Consider the following 19,847-nt stretch of genomic DNA (forward strand, 5'->3'; position numbering starts at 1 on the left):
CCCAATCATTCCCTCTGTCATTGACATAACACCTCAGATATTGTTGGAGGATGCCATTTGCTCTTTCCGCCTGCCCGTTGGTTTCAGGATGCCGGGCCGTCGAAAAATTGACTTCCACGTGCAGCAAGCTCATGAGCTTCCTCCAGAACCTGGAAGTAAATTGTTTCCCGCGGTCCGAGACAACCCTCAAGGGGGCGCCATGCAGCCGGAAGATGTGTTCTACAAACAACTTCGCTGTTTCTTCCGCTGTGACTGCATGTGAACATGCTACAAAGTGGCACATCTTAGTTAACAGGTCCACTACTACCATGATGGCCGTCTTCCCTTTGGATTTGGGCAGATCCGTCATAAAATCTATTGATACCGCCTCCCAAGGCCGTTCTGGCGTGGGTAGTGGTTCCAATAACCCTGCCGGCGCCCTTCTTTCCCCCTTGGCCCTCTGGCATTGGTCACACCCTCTTACATACTCCTTTACATCTTCCCTCACCTTGGGCCACCAAAACTCCCTGGTGACCATCCACATGGTCTTGTGTTGTCCAAAATGTCCCGCCGTGGGACTATCATGCAACTGCTTGAGTACCCTCCCTCTCAATTCACCTTCTGGTATATACAGTGCCCCTTTGTAATACAATGCCCCATTTCTTTCTTCAAAACCCTCCGGGCTCTCACCCTCTCCCCTGAGGCCTCTGAGCTTATTTTGGGCATATTCGTCAGTTTCCGTTTCTTCTACCAGCTCTCGTCTCCCCACCAGCGCCGCCCCACACACCCAGCGGTCCTCAGGAATGACATGTCTTTCTTCGCTTGCCCCCTCCCCTTCCAAGTACTCTGGTTTGCGTGAGAGAGCGTCCGCCCTGACGTTCTCTGGGCCTGGTACATAACAAATCTCAAAGTGGAATTTGGAAAATTCCTGTGCCCATCTCACTTGTCGTTGGTTGAGTACTCGAGCTGTTCTCCAATACTCCAAATTCTTGTGGTCGGTGCACACTTGCACCTTGTGTTGTGCCCCAATCAATAAATGTCTCCACCTCCGGAACGCTTCGTGAATGGCAAGTAGTTCCCTGTCATACACCGTGTAGTTCCGCTCGGACTTATTCAGCTTCCTCGAGAAAAAGGCACACGGCCTCCACTCCGACGTATTTCTTCCCGGCTGAAGAAGCACAGCCCCCACCGCTCTGTCTGACGCGTCTGTCTCCACCCTCATGGGCTTCTGTAGGTCCACATGCAGAAGTTGTTCTTCCGAAGCAAAAGCCCTTTTCAGTTCTTCAAAAGCTCTCTCCGCCTCCGCCGTCCAAACAAATTTCTTCTTGCTACTGAGGCAGTCGGTGATGGGCGCCGTCAAGTGTGCAAAATTCTTGATGAACTTCCGATAAAAGTTCCCAAACCCCAGGAATCTTTGCACATCCTTCTTGGTTTTCGGTGTCTTCCATTCCAGCACCGCCTGGACTTTGCCTGGATCCATGGCCAATCCTTGGTCTGACAGGCGGTACCCCAGGAATTCCACCTCCTTGGCATGAAACTGGCACTTCTCCAGTTTCACCCACAGCTGATTGGCTTGCAGCCGGCCCAACACTTCTCTCACGTCCCTCACATGCTGCTCTTCATTTTCCAAATACACCAACACGTCATCCAAAAAGGCCACACAATTCTTGTAGAGCAACGGCCCCAGGACGTGGTTGATAAAACTTTGAAAACATGCGGAGCCGGCTTGGAGACCGAAGGGCATTACGAGGTATTCAAATGCTCCCAAAGGGGTGAACATGGTGGTCTTCCATTCATCCCCCTTCCTTATTCGTATCAGATTATACGCCCCCCGCAGGTCCAGTTTTGTAAAAATCTTCCCCTTCCTCACCCTGGTCAGAATGTCATCAATTCGGGGCATAGGAAAGGCCAGGGGTTCCGACACGGCGTTTAGGGCCCTGAAATCCACTACAAGTCTCGGCTTATCTGTGTTTTTTTTGTCCACAAAAAACACTGGGCTGCCCCCCACCGCTCGGGACTCTCTGATGAAACCCCTCTTCAGGTTTTTGTCAATGAACTCCCTCAGCTCCTGCATCTCCCTGTCTGACATGGCGTACAGCTTGCCCACTGGGAGTTGAGCCCCCGGGAGTAGGTTGATTTGACAGTCAAAGGGTCTATGCGGCGGCAGTTTGTCCGCTTCTCTTTCGCTAAATACGTTGCTCAGATCTGCATATTGCGGAGGCACCTCCCCTTGCTTCATTACCTCCATCCCAGCTAAGGTGAGCTTGGCTCCCCCTGGATCCTTCCCCTGCTTGCAGTGTTCCAGGCAATGCGCCGACCCAAAGGAGACCACCCTCTGGTGCCAGCCCACTAGAGGATCGTGTAGCGCCAGCCAGCTCATCCCCAAAATTATGGGAGCTCCTCCCAATGTGGCCACATTAAACGCTATCCTCTCGGTGTGTCTTGCCACCCTCATTATCATGGGAACTGTCTGTTGGTTCACTTCTCCTCCCAACAGCTCTCTGCCGTCAATCGTGGTTACCTGCAGGGGTTTACTTAAGGGGAGGGTTTGTATCTGGTGCTCAGCTGCGAACTCCTTACTCATGAAATTACAGGAGCTGCCTGAATCCAGCAGGGCCTTGATCTGTAGGGGGTGTCCGTTTGGCAGCTCTAGCAACACCTCTATCACTAGAGCAGGTCTGGGAGGTTCTGGCGCGGGCACTCTCACTGCTTTTGAGCCTGGCTGCTGTGCCCCGACGGCAGCCAGGCGTTGGCTTTTACTTGCTCTGTGCTTTCCTCCTCCTCTCCCCCAACAGCTCCTGCCATGCCTTGCCATTCCTTTCTCCGTGGACAGACTCTGGCAAAGTGTCCTGGCTGTTGGCAGAGATAGCATTTCTTCCCGCCCTTTCCCTCTTTCTTCCGCCCTTCACCGATGTTTGAAACTGTGCGCGCACGCGCTGTTCCCACTTCCATCGGCTCTGTCGGCGGGAAAGGCTGCTCTGGAATGTCTGGAATGCGGAGCTCCCTCCAACGTTCTCCTTTCCCCTCCCGCTTCTCCAAAGCCCTCGCTTCCTGGCGCGCCCCTATGGCTAGCGCGGCTTTAGTCAGCTGGTCCACAGACTCTGCTCTGGGGTTCCGGGAAAGTTCATCTTTCAAGGACGAAGACAGACCTTCTTCGAAAAGCATTTGAATGGGCTCAGAAGACAAGTCCCACCCCAATCGATGAATCAACATAGTGAACTCAGTCCAGTACTCACGGACAGTCCTGTTTCCCTGCTTGCAAGCCATTAACTGCCTTCGCACCCCTCCCTGCTCAATGTCACTGGAAAACATCAGGTCCATGGCACGAAAAAACTTCATCGCGTCCTTTAGGATCTCATTATTTGCTGCCATCAAGGGTCTAACCCAGTCCTTCGCCCCTGATTCGAGATGGCTAATTACAAAAGCCACTCGCGATTCCTCATCAGGGAAGTCATCGAACTGCAGATTGAGAGCATATTGCATCTCTGTCCTAAAGGCATGGTAGTTCCTGGGGTCCCCCCCAAATTTCTGCACCAATCCTGGCATCTTTCTGTTGAGTGGGGTGGCTTTCTCCCTCCCCCTCTCTGCATCCTGAGCCCTCCTTTCTTCCAGCCTCGCCGTCTGCAAGGCAAGCTGGATTTCCAACGTCCTATACCTTTCCTCCAGGCTTGGACCTCCTCCAGCTGCCCCTCCGGTTCCTGCTGGTTCGCTCATGATGCCTCTCCCTGGCACAAGCTAGCTGTCGGTGACTTTCGGATTGCTGTGATGGGATGAAGAGCTGCTTGTGTGTAAATTGCAATCCCTCAGAGTTTGAACAGCTTCTCAAACCTCTGCCTGTGACGGAGCCCCTCCAGCATGGCTGCGTCAGTCGCTAGCAGAATCCGAAAGTGGCTGCTTTCGGAAACGTTTCCAACATAAAAGCTCCTTAACGGAAACACGTCTTCTGGACTCTCTGCGTGACAGTTTCCGCCGAGGAACGGGTGTTCCTATAGGAGGTCCTGAGACCTCCCCACTGTTTTCACTGGAAGCATCTCTGAGCCATTCCTCCGACTCTCCTTCCCTTGACGTTCCTGTTCGCCCCCTACTGGTTCCCTCTTCAGGTGTCAAGTCTCTCTCTACCTCAGAGAGCCTTGGCACCTCCTGTCCTGCCGATGGCAGTTCCCTGACACTATCTCACAGAGTTGTGTGGAGATTAAAGGAGGGGGGAGAACCATGTGCGCCACCTTGAGCTCCTTGGAGACAAATGGTGAGATATAAATGCAATAAACAAATTCCCCCAAGCACAGCAATGGTTGGGTCTGGAGAGAACAGGTCCCCCTGCGAACTAATTAGCTCTCAGACAAGTCCTGGTTCATTCTCTGCAAAACAGCCTGCATCGTCCCTTCTCCCTCTTACAGCACATTTGCTTCACTAAATCAGAATGAGCACTGGAAAGAAAGGGTGTGTTTTATCTGAACAATTAATAAGTACACAAGAATACAGTTCCTTTTCCCCATTGATATAAGATACTCACCTAAAGAAACGACAGCAACACTCTCTGGCATGAAATGCAGCCTGAATCTTATCAATAAATGCACCAATATGATGCAGATACCTGGCAGGGAAACAAAACAACATTTAGGTACAGGATGAACAGCAGCTGCATAGCACAATTCAAACAAATTGCGTGATTCCCTTTGGAAATTAAAAAAAAAATGCAAAGCCAGAAAAAGATGTAGTAGCGATGGAGTTGAGAAATATCAAATATTGCAAGAACAGGGACAAGTGCATTAAAAGATGAAATAGTAGGTTTTACAGTGTTGTGCGGGTTTTTTATTTTTAAGAAAATTTCCTTCAGTATCCCCCAGATGGATAGAATCATTCTTGATGACTTGATTACAAAGAACCATGCATGACAGTGTACCTGCATAACAGGGCTTTCGAGACCCAAGTGTCCTAAAAAGTCCTGATTCTAAACACATTGGCACAAATCTTAAGATAAATGAAGAAGGCACATTTCTCTTCTCCTCTTGCAGCCACCTGTGTGCCCCCAAAAGCCTCGCTGGAGAGTCAGGAGAGCTCCGCTAAACAATTTGGAGTAAGGTGAGGGAGCTCTTTGGGGAGATGGGAAAAGGAAATATTCCTTCTATGAACTTTTTTCAGTTAACGTTTCTTAGGAGCCAGCCCGATTTTGGCCAATTATCTTCATCTCACATTGCTTAGGAAGACATCCCGACTCTCCCAAGATTTTTAGGGGGCAGAGGTGACTGCAGGAGAATCAGGGGTTAGAAAACTTTCCTTTCCACTGTCTTCTGTAAAAAAACTTACCTTAGGATGCCAGCTGTTTACATGGCCATTAATCCAATGGATTTCAGTAGAACTTACCTTACAGGTAAAACATACTCAGATATTAAACTGATAAGAACAGATGCAACACTTGACCTTAGCCAAAAGGCCAAGAACCTCTTGATACTATCCCTATCAGTGCTGCAGAAGTGCCATTGCTGTGGTGGACTGTCCGAATCTGGTATCTGGCATTTACAAGCTGAACAAGGACAACTGGCCGACTAGTGCATTGGTCTGCAAATGGTAGTTCAGGACCCATAACCAGGTCACAGGTAGATGGATAGAAACAAAGCATTAAAAATGGCTCCCCAAATACAGATGTGGGCTGAAAGGGGTCCCAGGCTCTTGCTGCTTCTTAACGTCTTCATACCTCAGTGCAAATGAAAGTCTCTCTGTTAGTCCCTCTGTCTACTCCAAGGGGATTCAGTGAAGAGCAGAAGGCTGGTGGCAACCATTAAAAAAATGGCTGGCTAGTCCACCAAGCCAGCCTTTGCGGACTCCCCAGCCCATGTGTTTATTTTGTGCCAGCTAGTTATGGTTCTGTTGTTATGGTTGTGGCAGCTGGACAGCTAATGCCACAAAGGCACTACTTGGGGTAGGGGTGGGTAGTAGCAGGTAGATGGCACTCACAGTACTGGCTGCTTCCAGGACAGTGTTTAATACAGTCCAGATCTTAGTTTATTCTGCTAGAAAAGGGAGGGAAAGAATCTTCCATCACTCCAAAGCAACCTTTTAAATTCTTTGTGATGTTTAGACTTTGTGTTGCATTATCTTCTGGCCTTTTCTTTTGGCTTGGAACTTTCATTTTTATGACTACTTAAACATCAAGTTAGCCTTGGATGCAAGGCAGATGCCGGTTTACTCTGAAGACAAAGGGCTGTTTTGCACAAACAAGGAATGTTCGTTTATTTGGAATTAAACACTATCTCAATTTTATTGCCTTCTTTTGCTTTGCTTAAAAAGTCTCTTGGCACTTTATCATAGGATCTCCCTCCCTGTGCTTATAAAAAATGTCTACGGTATTGCAAACAAGCCTGTACTTTCTCACACGAAGTGCATATTCTTATTACAGCAGACGTCTAAAAGAAAACTGTCCAACGTTTTTGTTTTTCTGGAGAGGACATGCACACACACGCACACTTGCAATTAATAAGGAACAACCTGAAGTTGACACGGCTCTGTTTCAGAGCGGCATTCCTGGCAGCATGCACACACCAAGTGCCAACCTTTCCTGGTCTTCAATCAGGACACAAAGTGGAACGCACAGGACCATCTCCACAGGTATGCTATGTAAGAACACAAGAGTCCTGAAGAATCAGCTCATCTAGTCCAACATCCCAGCCAACAAGGTAACTCCAGGACGCTCACAAGCAAAGTATGAAGGCAGCAGTCCCTGACGCCACAATATTCCCACCAAGTGACAGGTGTTTAGCAGGAAACTACCTTTGCGCATGGGAGCTGCATAAAGCAGGGGTGGGGAACGTCTGTCCCACGGGCCAAATGTGGCCTTGCAACTCCTCTGTCTGTGGCCGGGTGTCCACACACTTATCAGCAAGGGTCTTCAAAGGCAACCCTTGCCCTAAGAGACCACAACCCAGTGGCAGAACACATGGTGTGCATGCAGAAAGCCCCACGTTCAGCCCTTTGTATCTCTAGTTTAAAAGATCAGGTAGCAGGTGTTGTGCTCAAGTTCAGCCAGGTACCCTAGAGAACCATTGTCAAAGTAGACAATACTGGGTGTGATGGATGGCCTATGGCAGGTTCCTCTAGCCTAGTACAAATATGTTATCACCATCAACACAGAAAGGTACATGACTTTGAAGAGCGGAAAATGCCAGCTGGGCAATACTATCTCAATCTACTGCAATTAAATTTGCCAAAGGCCTTCTGCATGGCCTGTAGATGTTGCACGACTCCAGCTCTCATTAGCCCCACCAGCAGGGCCAATGATCGGCGACACTGGGAGATGTAGTCCAGCAACATCTGGAGGCCCTTGGGTTCTCTTGTCCCTGCTTTAGGGCAGCAGCATCTTGTCCAGCCCTCCCACTCCCTCCTGGTTAGCACCAAGCCTGAAGAAGAGCTCTCCAGAACTCAAAAGATTTGCTCACTACTTTGTGAGACATTTGTTGGTGCTAACAGAGCTATTCTTCTTCTGTGATGGCATGAATACTAGTGAACAGTTGACTGTGGGCCCTACAGTACCCAGAAAAGCACGACAGCAAGGATGTAATGGAAGCAGCCACTGAGCTTCTTCACTGCCACTGAGCAGGCTCAATAATGAGCATTCACTGGCATTCCATCCCATTCTTCTGGAGTTTTCCTCACATGCATTCAAGCAGAATCCCAGCTTGTTTCATTGCCTTCAGCACTGGTATATACTAACAAGTCTCCCATCAAGTGGGATAGGGGCATCCATATATTCCACAGATCAACCAGGGCTTCAGCAAGACAGACAGTCATATTATCTGGAAAAATTCCCCAAGGCCATTTGGAAACTAAACGAATCTATCAGCCTCTGAGGGCAGATCATCCTAACAGGTCCCTAATTTCTCATGGGCTTGTGTAAATACAACAATCCACACAGAGAATCGCCCAGTTCACATGCACTAAATAAGAATGCAAATAAAAACCATGCAAAAACTCAAAGGAACAAAAAAGTTTACTAATGTTCCATACCAAACATGTAAATGAAGTCTAAGTGGGGGTGGCCTGTGAACAGTGAAACAGGGGACTTGGGTAACAGAGATGTTTAGGCTACCCATGTTCCTATGTTTCCACTTGTCCACCTGCATTTGCTCCGGCGAGCTGCCAAGAGTAACTGATCAGAAAGTCTTGGATGCACATTCACCTAATACAAGAAGACTAAAGAATATAGTCATGCCGCTTGACTGCTCCTCTTGTTGAGCTTGCACCCCAGTTTGCACTGGAAGGATAGGCTTGGCAGGTGTAGGAAGCACCAGCTTCGTGGTGAGCGCCAGCGTGGTGTGGAGGGTGGCATTGAGCACTTCGTGGGTAGCGTTTGAGAACCTGTAAGATAAAACACACCCAGGTCAGACTGAGGAGACATTCAGTTGGTTTTCCTCCAGCAGGCATCATTACTGAATGACTCACTGAAAGCTAAAAACTCATTTTCAAGTTATGCTTTCAGTTCAGCCATCCTTGCTATAATAAATATGGCAAAATGGTGTTAATCCTGGTCCACATACTGAACTGCCTACACTCAGCTGCATGCACTAAAATCAAGGTTAGGAACATGCGATGTTGCCTAAGACTACAGACCAGTATTCTTCAACCATGAGTCCCCCATATGTTGCCGGGCTGCAACTTCCATCATCCTGGACCACTGGCACAGCTGGATCAGATTTGTAGCCCAGTGATACCCAAGGAGCCAAGGTTGAAGAACACTGATATAGACCAGGCATAGGCAAACTCTGCCCTCCAGATGTTTTGGGACTACAACTCCCATCATCCCTGGCTAACAGGACCAGTGGTCAGGGATGATGGGAGTTGTAGTCCCAAAGCATCTGGCGGGCCAAGTTTGCCTATGCCTGATATTTGTCTATTTAGTCCATTGCAATTTGTCTATTTAGTCCATTGCTGAAGTTTCAGAGGAGGAGCAGATCTCCGAGTTTTTAGGAAAAGGTCATTCCCCATCCGCTGCAGACACCTGCACCTTTTAACTAGACATGCCAGAGACTGAACCTGGGATGTTATACATGCAAAGCACTATCTCTGAATTACTCTCACCCCCACCAATGATTTAGTACACAGTAAATGTTCACTGGATAAAGTCCCCCCCCCATTATCCCCCCCCAAAAATTGTGAAAATGTGGTCACCTGTCAGAGACCCTAGTGTCCTGCACTTCTGCTCTGAATGAACATGTGTCAGATGCCACAATAGAGTATTCAGTAAGAAGCTACACTGAAATTAAGTGCTCATTAAGTACATGTTCCTATATACGTGTATGTTGCCTCGGGTATGCAAGGTGACATGTTTTGCTGCTTTAAATTTTCTGCTGTACAACACTAAGCCTGCCTAGACAAAAAACAAATTAAAGATGCCAAAGGAAGATGGGGTGTGTGGGTGTGGGTGTTTGTGGGTGTTTTATAGGGCTCTCTGCTCATGAATAGTCAGCAGCTTTCAAGGATTGGCTAGTGTTCCCTGCAGGATCAGGTCCCTTTAGACAAAGAGGAGGAGCTGGATCTTCACAGGAGTGGGGAGGAGATTTGGGGAAAGCTGCTGATGGAGATAGAATGTATTTCAGCAAGGTATATGGTCAGTTCTAGAAAGGCAGCCACAAAAGGAAGTAAGTGCAGGAAAAAAAGGAGTAAGCAGGGTTTGTGAAAGTGAGATATCAGGAAAGGGCCAGCTGAGGCAAGACGCAAAGCAAAACATAACATAACAAGAACAGGCAAAAGCCAGGAGAGAGGCTACAGTAAATGCTTTGCTGCACAGAGTAAAGGCTGCCAAGAGGAAGTTTATACAGGGACAAAAAAGGGCATTCACAAATCAAAGAGGGGAGTGGTGGAACTAGGCAAAGAGCCAGCAGAAGTAGCTGGGCCCCAGGAGGCCTGTGATTTTCCAGAGATTCAGTGCCTTATGGAGCAAGGCTTAAGCCCAACTGCACAAGGTCCAGCAACTGAGGACCATGACAGCATTTAGGGAGGAAAAGCAGGAAAGACATTAAAAAACACAAAAAACCCTGTAGCTGAGGTTATATCTGCCAGCCTTGGATGTAAAACTTCCCAGTGTGGTGCAAAAAAACCATCCACTCACAATTTGCAGAAAGCAGGTTACAGCAGAAAGCAAGTGGTTGGCATTGGTGGTTGGGATGTCCCAGAATGCTTCAATTACATGGCAGTATTGTGATGAATGAGCAGATATGCACTTTGCTTGGCACCCTTGTTCTACTTCTTTGAGAGGGAAGAGACAACCATGTTGATCCTTGGACTTAAACCTCGTACGACAGGGTAGATGCCTTAGGGTACCTTCACGCAACCAGTATCTTAAATGGCTCAGGACCACAATACATCAAAGACCGCCTCTCCCCGTATAAACCAGCTCAGACTGTGCAATCATCCTCTAAGGCCCTTCTTCGTGTTCCTCCTCCATGGGAGGACAGGAGGCTGGCAACACAAGAACGGGCCACGAGACCATGAGAACGGGCCTTTTCTGAAATGGCTCCCTGCTTGGGGAATGCCTCCCCAAAGATGCTTATCTGGCTTCTTCATTACACATCTTTAGGTGCCGGGCAAAAGCCTTCCTCCTCAACCTGGCCTTTGGCTGATTATAAGGGGGGAGGTTATTGGCTTGTTTTGTTTTTATTATGCACTCTGTGGTTTTCTTCTGTATTTTTATGCTGTGAACCGCCCTGAGATCTTTATTATTATTTCCTGGGGTAAATCCTTTGAACCCTAAAAAAACTCAACAACTTCAATCCTAAAAAAGCTCAACAACTTTGGTTGGCTCTTTGGCTGGCCCTCACGGCCCTTCACTTCATCAAATCTGGCCCTCTTTGAAAAAAGTTTGGACACCACTGAGCTAGGCCAAGTTGGTGAGAAATTGAGAATGTGACAGTCTTGGATGATGAGGCAGGCGGGGGCGCGGATGTGGATCATGCACTTCATGATATTGATGACTGGGAGGGAAGGGTGGTCTTGTGCTACCTAAACAACCCAGAAAGACCCCAAGGGAACCTGAGGTCTTCTCAAAGAAGCAGAAGATAAAGGAGGTAAGAAGACATATACGAGTTCTTGCCAAGATGGAAATAATGGGCAATTATTGCTAGACACAATGGGCTCCTCAAAACATCCTTTTTATGCTACATCAATGTTGTTTTGTGTTTATGATGGTATTGGGGAGGTTATATATGATTCCTCTTTCAATACTGCTTTGGGCCAGCAAATGTTTTGGGGTGGACATTCTGCTTTGTTTCCCATCAGTGCATGCTCCATACTTTCCTGTTGAAATCCTGTAACTTTTAGTTCCACTTTTATTGCACTATAGTACAATAATGCCTCTCCAAATGGCAATAACATAACCTTGGGGAATGATTGCAGAAGAAGCAATAAGGTGGAATGTTTTGTGGACAGTCGAGTGTAAATCTATCACTAATGCAATATTATTAAATCGGTGGCATGTTGCAGAATATACCTGCAAAAACCCATCAGTCTGAAGGGGGAAAATACATGTTGAATTATTATGGTGCAGTCATATATTCAAGTATTCAACAAGACAGGAGTATTTGGTATACTGTCATGAACATGGCAAAAACAAATAGTAGCACATGATGACAAATGGACTCGAGCATTAGGTACTGGATTAACAGAGGACATTGACTGCAGGATATCATAAACTTTTATCTATAAAAGGTGAAAATAAATGGGACCTGAAATAAAATGTTGCAGTACATTGCACTCCTGTACAAAGTGCCAGCCAGCCAAACATGCCCTTTTCCAGTATATGCAGTTTCACTCTTCTTCTCTCACCTGTTTCTCATTACATTTCTCATTACTATCCAACAGTTAATCAGCATTCTGTGCCGACTGTAGTGGAGTAGGGATGGGCAAAGTGAATTTATTTCACAACAGGAATTATGGTGTCATATCTTGAGCCACTATATGCAAAACCTCAGCATGTCACAAGCTTTTCTCAGAGAGAAACCCACCAAAAAAGCTAAGGAAACGAAGAAGTAGGTTTAGGTTGCACAGCATGCTTGCCTAAGAGTTAAACTGCCACTTTTAGTATAAAAAATGCCCAAGTCTTTTTTGGGGGGAGGTGGCTTATAGGTATTTTTTAAATATAGCTTGTGCTTCTGCAAGCTTAGGGAGGCATTCCCCAAAGCCTGCTGATACCTCCTTTCATGTGTTTTGTACTGTTTGTGTAATATAAGGGCCCACGCTCAGAGGAGGATACCTGGTAAAGTTAAAGGACCCCTGACAGTTAAGTCTACTCGCGAACGACTCTAGGGTTGCGGCGCTCATCTCGCTTTACTGGCTGAGGGAGCCGACGTTTGTCCACAGTCAGTTTTTCCGGGTCATGTGGCCAGCATGACTAAGCCGCTTCTGGCGAAACCAGAGCAGCACACAGAAACACTATTTACCTTCCTGCCGCAGTGGTACCTATTTATCTACTTGCACTTGACGTGCTTTCAAACTGCTAGGTTGGCAGGAGCTGGGACAGAGCAGTGGGAGCTCACCCCATCGCAGGGATTCGAACCACCGACCTTCCGATCGGCAAGCCCTATCAGTGGTTTAGACCACAGTGCCACCCGCCTCCATGAGGATACCTGACTCATGTTTAAATGTTTTTAACTCTTTTGATACTGTTTGTATTGCTTTTGTTTTGTATTGTCTGCTGCCCTGGGCTTTTCTGGGAAGAAAGTCAGGATAAACATAAGAGAAAATAAAATAAACCATAAATAATAAGCAAAGAAAGCTGCTGTTCCCTTTTTTATTATCTCTACAGTTTGAAAGCCTGCTTCTGAAGACTGGGAACTCTGGACTACTCTTGCTATTTCAGGCTATTTTGCTATATTTACAAAGAATGCTCATGTTTAATAAAATACATGTAGTGCTGTTTTTTGAAGAATACTAATAAAAAGATGACCTGCTTCAAAATGCTGCAGTGAGGTGCTGCTGTTCAGATTCTAGCCGCTCTGTTCCATTTCTCCTTCCCCACCACTGCTTTTCCGGGGCATTTTACCGCCAATAGTCAGAATTTTAGCACACCTAAAACTCACTGGGGTATCTTGGAGGTTCCCCCCTTTATAATTTCTCTTCCTTTAAAAGAAATGTACTTCAGCTCACTTTGGGTTTTCTCCAAACCCTCTTGTGCAGGCGTACTGCTGCTTTGGCTACTTAAACAACAATACTCACAATCTGAACATCAGAAAAAAGAGGAAATGATAATGCAATGTCATTAAGCAATGGCTCAACGGTGACTGTAAAACTAAGGGATCAATCTTAGAGGAAGAGCCACCAGGATGAGTGGGGTGAGGACAGAGTAAAAAAATGTACAAAAGAGGATCAAATTTATGTTGGAAATGTTGAGATACAGAGGGCTCCTTAATTCACATGTGGTGGCAATGCAAATTTGGGGGGGGGGGAATTACAGGAAATTATATACTGTATAACAAACTAAAAAAGATGTTTAAGTGCCCCCCAAACCCAGAAGCATTCCTGTTAGCAATAGTACGTGAGGAAATACCAAACGAAGTTAAAAACCTATTTCTTTATGCAACAGCAGCTGCAAGAATACTGTACGCAAAAATGTGGAACGAGAAGGCTATCCTAACAACGGATCAATGGCTGCTTAAACTAGCACGTATGACAGCCAAAATAAGAAATATAGATGGAAAGATAGTGACAAGCGAGTGGGAACATTTTGAAGGGTATTTAAAATGAAGTGGTACTAAGATAAATCTACAAGCAAGGATAAATCTGTGATCAGCAGCAGGCAAAATAAAGGATCATGAATGGAAGGAGAAAAGAATAGATAACCCATGGAGATGTAGCAAACTAATGAATCTGTAATAGGATGTCAATGAAAGATAGGTTGGGAAGTCTGTATTAGATCTGATAGGATGGGAAAAGGTATGTATAATGTATGCTGGAAAATGCATAACTAAACATAAATTTAAAAAACTGATCTCACACAAGACTTCTCTGAGGTTTGCAAGCAGAGCCCTGAGGCATCCCTAGGCCCACATTTAAAGAAAATTGAGAATGATTTATGATGCCCACATCACATCAGGTGAAGCATTATTCTGGCAGCTTGGTGAAGCTTTGCTGGAGTGGTGGGGGACGGGCACATGCTGAGGGTGGCATGTGGGGCAGGGAGAATCTTCCAAAGCTGGGCATACATTCAAATCCTACATTTGTAGCTTTCTGCTAAACTATCAAGCCTGTAATCTGCTGCTTCTTCCTCTTTTTCCTGCCCAAACTCATATGCCAACCTGCCATTTGCCAACAATCTTATGAGATGTCCACACTTTCCCCAAAGACTCTTAGTAATGGCTTTGCTCACCCCTCCAGCCACAACCTGAAGGACACAACTTTGGGATGATGGTTCTCTGGTCTCTTTCTTTTTCTACACTTATGTAAATCGTATCATTTATATAAAATCCTTACTGCTGTTTGATATTTGACAGCTATTTACCTAAGTCCTTTACTGTGAATACCTTCAGAGACTCTTAATAAAAGAATGTTACAAACCATATTTTTTTAAAAAAAGTTATATTTTCTTTTTCTTTCTTAAACTTGCACACTACATGCAAAGGAACCTCTAATGTAAAAAATGAGAGAGAGGGAATAGAGTGGATTTCTGGACTATGCCACCTTAATTTACCTATCCCAGCTCAGCTGGGATCCAGTTTGCTGAGCCATGGCTGAAAAAGAAGTACTCCTTGGGAATGTGGCATGGGTGGGACTAAAGAGGGGTGACAGGCTGAATCCTATGCCTGTTTAATTTAGTTACGTGACATGGCAACCCAGCGCCCAGTTAAGCCAGAAACACAGTTAAGCCAACAAAGAGAGTGGAGTAAACTCACACACTATTTTATAGGCTTGTTTTCCATCTGCCAGACTTAGACCAGCTCAGCCAGCAACAGCCCTGCTCCTGAATGGAGGTTGGATCTGGTGTACAGTGGTACCTCTGGTTACGAACTTTATTCATTCTGGAGGTCTGTTCTTAAGCTGAAACTGTTCTTATCCTGAGGCGCGCTTTCGCTAACGGGGGCTCCTGCTGCGCACACACCTCTGGTATGCGATTTCTGTTCGCATCCTGGGGCAAAGTTCATAACCAGGAGCAGCTACTTCTGGGTTAGCAGAGCTCGTAACCTGAAGTGTTCATAACCAGAGGTACCACTGTACTTTATGCCAGCTCAATTTATACCACCAGATGTACAGGATTGTTCCCTTAACCACTTATTTGTGAAACAGTTGTGAAGTGCATCAGTGTGTGAACTACGGTAGGTCCACAAGTTTTGTCCCTCATCCTAACTAACATCAAAAAACTCTAGCAAAGTGTGTCAACATAAAGAAATTCAAGTGGGGAGTAGCAATATTTTGCTGGGGGGGGGGGGAGAGAGAGAAGGAAAAACAAGTCAACTTGCTATCCCCCTTCACTGTTCTTACAACTACTTGACACAAGATGTACTGAAGACCATAAGCTTGGATTACTTTGAAAGATTACACAAATTAACGGAGGACAAGGCTATCAAGCCACAATGTTCTTTCTCTAATGTTGAAGGCAGTACACCTCTGACTATTACTTGCTAGGAATCACTGTGAGTAGAGGATGTGGGATTATAATGAGGCTTTGATCCACCAGGGCTTTTCTTATGTTTTGATAGGTTCTCTGGCTCCATCAGCATCTTAAAAAGCAGAGACATCATCACCTTGCCAACAAAGGTCCGTATAGTTAAAGCCATGGTTTTCCCAGTAGTGATGTATGGAAGTGAGAGCTGGACCATAAAGGCGGCTGATCACCGAAGAATTGATGCTTTTGAATTATGGTGCTGGAGGAGACTCTTGAGAGTCCCATTGACTGCAAGAACGTATCTATTCTTAAGGAAATCAGCCCTGAGTGCTCACTGGAAGGACAGATCGTGAAGCTGAGGCTCCAATACTTTGGCCACCTCATGAGAAGAGAAAACTCCCTGGAAAAGACCCTGATGTTGGGAAAGATGGAGGGCACAAGGAGACGGGGACGACAGAGGACGAGATGGTTGGACAGTGTTCTCGAAGCTACAAACGTGAGTCTGACCAAACTGCGGGAGGCAGTGGAAGACAGGAGTGCCTGGCGTGCTCTGGTCCATGGGGTCACGAAGAGTCGGACACGACTAAATGACTAAACAACAACAACTGGCTCCATATTCCTACAGTGAGGAGCCAGTTCTCCCTGTAAATGTGTGGTGCCATCCTGCAATTTACCTAATGTGCCCATCCCTTTGAGCAGATGATTTGATTAAATAGGAAGGAAGGAAGCAAACATCCTCTCCCTTCCAGTCCCAAACCAATTCTAGGGGCTTTGCTGAGGCTGAAAAGAAGTATACAGCAAGGCAGTAATAGCTCTTTTTCAGCCTAGCAACTTGGCAAGTACTGCCTACTGGTAGACATGCCATGTGCTGATCATCTTCAGGGGCTGCAGCTGACTGCATGCAGCACAACCAACTCTGATTTCTAAAATTCTGTAGGTGGTTTGATTTGTTGGGAAGGGAGAAGTGACAGGCATCCACACTTAATTATCTTGCTTAATCACCCCAATTCTCATATACTTGCAAATCTTAGCTGAAAGCAAAGTGCTGACTGGCAGTGGTTAGCTAGGTATATGATTTGCACCCACCCTGAGATACCAAGCTATAATAATAATAATAATGATAATGATAATGATAATAATATTTTTTTATTTATACCCCGCCCTCCCCAGCCAAGGCCGGGCTCAGAGCGGCTTACAAGCAATAATAAAAACAAGATGAATGATTACAACTTAAAAGCAAAAGTAAAATACAACATTAAAATAATGAAACATTAAAATATTAAAATGTAGCCTCATCTCAGGAGGAGAAGGAAAAGAAAAGAGAAAGAGAGGGAGGGAGGGAATCAAATTGGCTCCAAGCCAAAGGCCAGGCGGAACAACTCTGTCTTACAGGCCCTGCGGAAAGAAATCAGATCCTGCAGGGCCCTGGTCTCATGAGGCAGAGCGTTCCACCAGGCCGGAGCCAGAGTTGAAAAGGCCCTGGCTCTGGTTGAAGCCAATCTAACTTCCTTAGGGCCTGGGACCACTAGGGTGTTGTTATTTATGGACCTTGAGGCTCTCCGTGGGGCATACCAGGAGAGGCGGTCCCGTAGGTACGAGGGTCCTAGGCCGTGAAGGGCTTTAAAGGTCAAAAGCAGCACCTTAAATCTGACCCTGTACTCCACCGGGAGCCAGTGCTTATAGAAAAGAACTCCAGATAAATCCATGCACAGGAGGAAGTGAAGAGGAGAAACATGTCCTTGATTGTGGATCAGCTTATCTGGCATAAGTGATTTGATTTCTCAAATGACATGTACCAGCATCTGGAACTTGAGCTGGTAATACCCCCAGGGCCCCTATGCTGACTCAGGTGTGTATTCACATGCAACACTTAAAAGCACTTTTATGAACTATTTGTGTGCAAGCATTCAGGTTGTCAACAGAAGAATAAAAGGCGTCTCCTAAATGCATGGGAGCATGCTGCCCAAGGTAGATTTTACATTTGGACAACAGATAAAGGGAGAGGAGGACTTTATATGCTGCCGTAAATTCCAAAGGATGTGATAGCAATCTAATGTTGATTTATTTTACATTTTTATCGCCAAGGTGCTCAATGTGGCATGTACAATTCTCCCTTATATCCCCAATTTTCCATCCCCAGAACACCTCTGTAAAGTAGACTAGGCTGATACTATAAACTGGTTCAGATATAACCCTAGGCCAAACCATGTTTTCACACAAATAAGCAGGTTCCTGGAGTCAAAATCCAGGCCCTGCTTCTCCTCTGGTTCTAGTGCTGCTGAGCTACTCAGGACTAAACCAAGATGCGGCTTAGGTATATGTCTGAACCTCTCACTCCAGACAAATCACAAGCTGTAACCAAAGGCAGTTCTCAGCATACTATGCATGGTTTGTCTGAGAGATACAAATCATAAACCTGAGTTCAGGATGCAACACTATGCCAAACCATGGTTTAGCCTTGCATAGTGTGGCCACAGAATGTCCAGCAGCCACAATCTTCACCCTGGTAACCCACATGAGTTCACACCAAACCACAGCATCCACACTTCTGTTTCTGCCATAATTTCTAGGCATAGGTCAGCGCTTTGTAGGCACGGGTCCAAATGGTGGTTCTGTTTTTGTCCTATTGCTTTCCTCATAAAAAACTGAGGATGACCGTTTCCTCCCGTTCTGTGGTATGGAGCAGGTTTTCTCACGCGCGGAGTCAAAAAACAAAACAAAAAAGCACTCAAGATACGGCTCTTTAAAGCTGGTCCGTGTCTAGAAACACAGCAGAAAAGGAAGTCTGGATAAGCCCTGAGTTTGCCTAGAGAAAGTGGAGAGTCAAGAAAAGAAACCCACTCTTGACCCCATGCCTACAAGCTGTGCTTAGAAACTGCAGCACGAACAGCAGTCCGGATGATCCCCCAGTTAGGGCAAATGGCCTATGTGTGAACTGGGCCAGGGAGTGGCCCCAGGTCACCCAATGTATTTTTCAGACCAACGATTTCAACCCTGGCTTCCTGATTTGAACCCCAACATCCTCATTCTAACTGGCAAACGCGGCTGGTTCAGGACAGGGAGCTGAGGCAGACGAAAACAAGGGTGCGAACCGCACGTCCCCCGGGGTGGGGGAAAATTTTGACCCCCAAGGCGCTCTGCACATGCTCAGAGGCGCGTGCCCCTGGGGCGAGCAGGTCCATGAGGGCACCCGCTGAGGGGCAGGGCAGCGCCTGCCGTGGCTATTTTCCCCTCTGCCCCGTTCAGCGCCTGCCTCGCCCGGCCCGGCCTCGCCTTCCCACGTTCCCTCTCGCCCGCATCGCCCTGGCAACGGGGGCCTCCATTCCTCCCGCCTCAGGCCTGCCGGGGATTTCCCCGCGGACGCGCCTGCCCGTCCCTCTCACGGGGCGCGCTTTCCCCCTCCCCCTCCGCAAGGAGAACCCACTCACTCCATTTCCGCCATTTCCTCGCTTTCTTCTCCCTCCCGGATCTTAACTGGGGAGGGAAAACTATTACCTCACCGCACACCCCCACCCCCACCCTCACCCCGCCACCATAGAGAGCCGGGGCTAAACCGGCCGCGGCACACTTCCGGGTTCTCGCTTACGCCTCTCTGGGCTTCGGACGAGGCGTTTCCATGGCAAAAGGGCGGGGTGAGTATCGAGCGAGTGAGGCGCGCGGGTTTCCTGGCAGCGGCGTCACCGTAGCGTGGTCGGCGCTCGACGTCACAGCCGCCCTTCCGAAACGTGTCGCCCTCTTCCGCTGCGCTCGGAAAAGATGACGAGAGAAGGAGTTGCATGTGGATTCCCAGGAATGGGTGACGCGGACAATCCTTGTCCCGCCCTGGTCCCTTCTCCTTTCGTATCGCTTCTGTTCAGCTTATCAGCTGGGACTGCGATCCCCTAAAAATATATATTAAAAAATTCCTAGCTACGCCCACGACTGCGTTGCATACATGCAGTACATACAATACATTTTCATGATAGGAAAAAGTAGCCCTTTCCATCTTCGTCAGAATGACTTCTGACACATGACTGTCCTCTTGAGAAGTAGAGCACAGCCACCCTAAAGGAGCCAAATAATGGCACTCTCTCGCCATCAGCCCATACATCTTTTCCAATGGCATTCAAATTATTTTGAGGCATAAGGCAATAAAATATCTCATGGGCCTCATCTAAGGACCTCACGCTTCCCTGACAGTGAAAAAATACATTAATAATAAGTACAATCGCTAAACAGCATCGTCCATGTTATCCTGAAGCAGCTGTCCGAGGGAGGCATGTCACTAGCTGGATCACTGTCT

At 46.9% G+C, this 19,847-nt stretch overlaps 1 protein-coding gene across 4 annotated transcripts in view; it reads right to left on the bottom strand.

Annotated features, from left to right (window-relative positions):
• SLC9A8 (solute carrier family 9 member A8) overlaps positions 1-19,380 on the bottom strand; it is a 61,049-nt gene extending 41,669 nt beyond the window's left edge. The window contains exons 1-3 of one of the 4 annotated variants that reach the window (XM_083446920.1): positions 19,152-19,380; positions 8,153-8,331; positions 4,493-4,573 (exon numbers count right to left, since the gene is read on the bottom strand). In XM_083446920.1, coding sequence (XP_083303046.1) covers positions 4,493-4,573; positions 8,153-8,331; positions 19,152-19,183 — 292 coding nt within the window. In that variant the 5' untranslated portion in view covers positions 19,184-19,380. Of the gene's footprint in view, positions 1-4,492; positions 4,574-8,152; positions 8,332-18,993 lie in introns of all 4 variants that reach the window. The other 3 variants (XM_083446918.1, XM_083446917.1, XM_083446919.1) reach the window with 3 other exon arrangements.
• Between the last annotated feature and the right edge of the window lie 467 nt (positions 19,381-19,847).

The sequence above is a fragment of the Podarcis tiliguerta genome (assembly GCF_965153285.1).
Source record: "Podarcis tiliguerta genome assembly, chromosome: 6".
In the NCBI taxonomy this organism is placed as follows: Eukaryota; Metazoa; Chordata; class Lepidosauria; order Squamata; family Lacertidae; genus Podarcis; species Podarcis tiliguerta.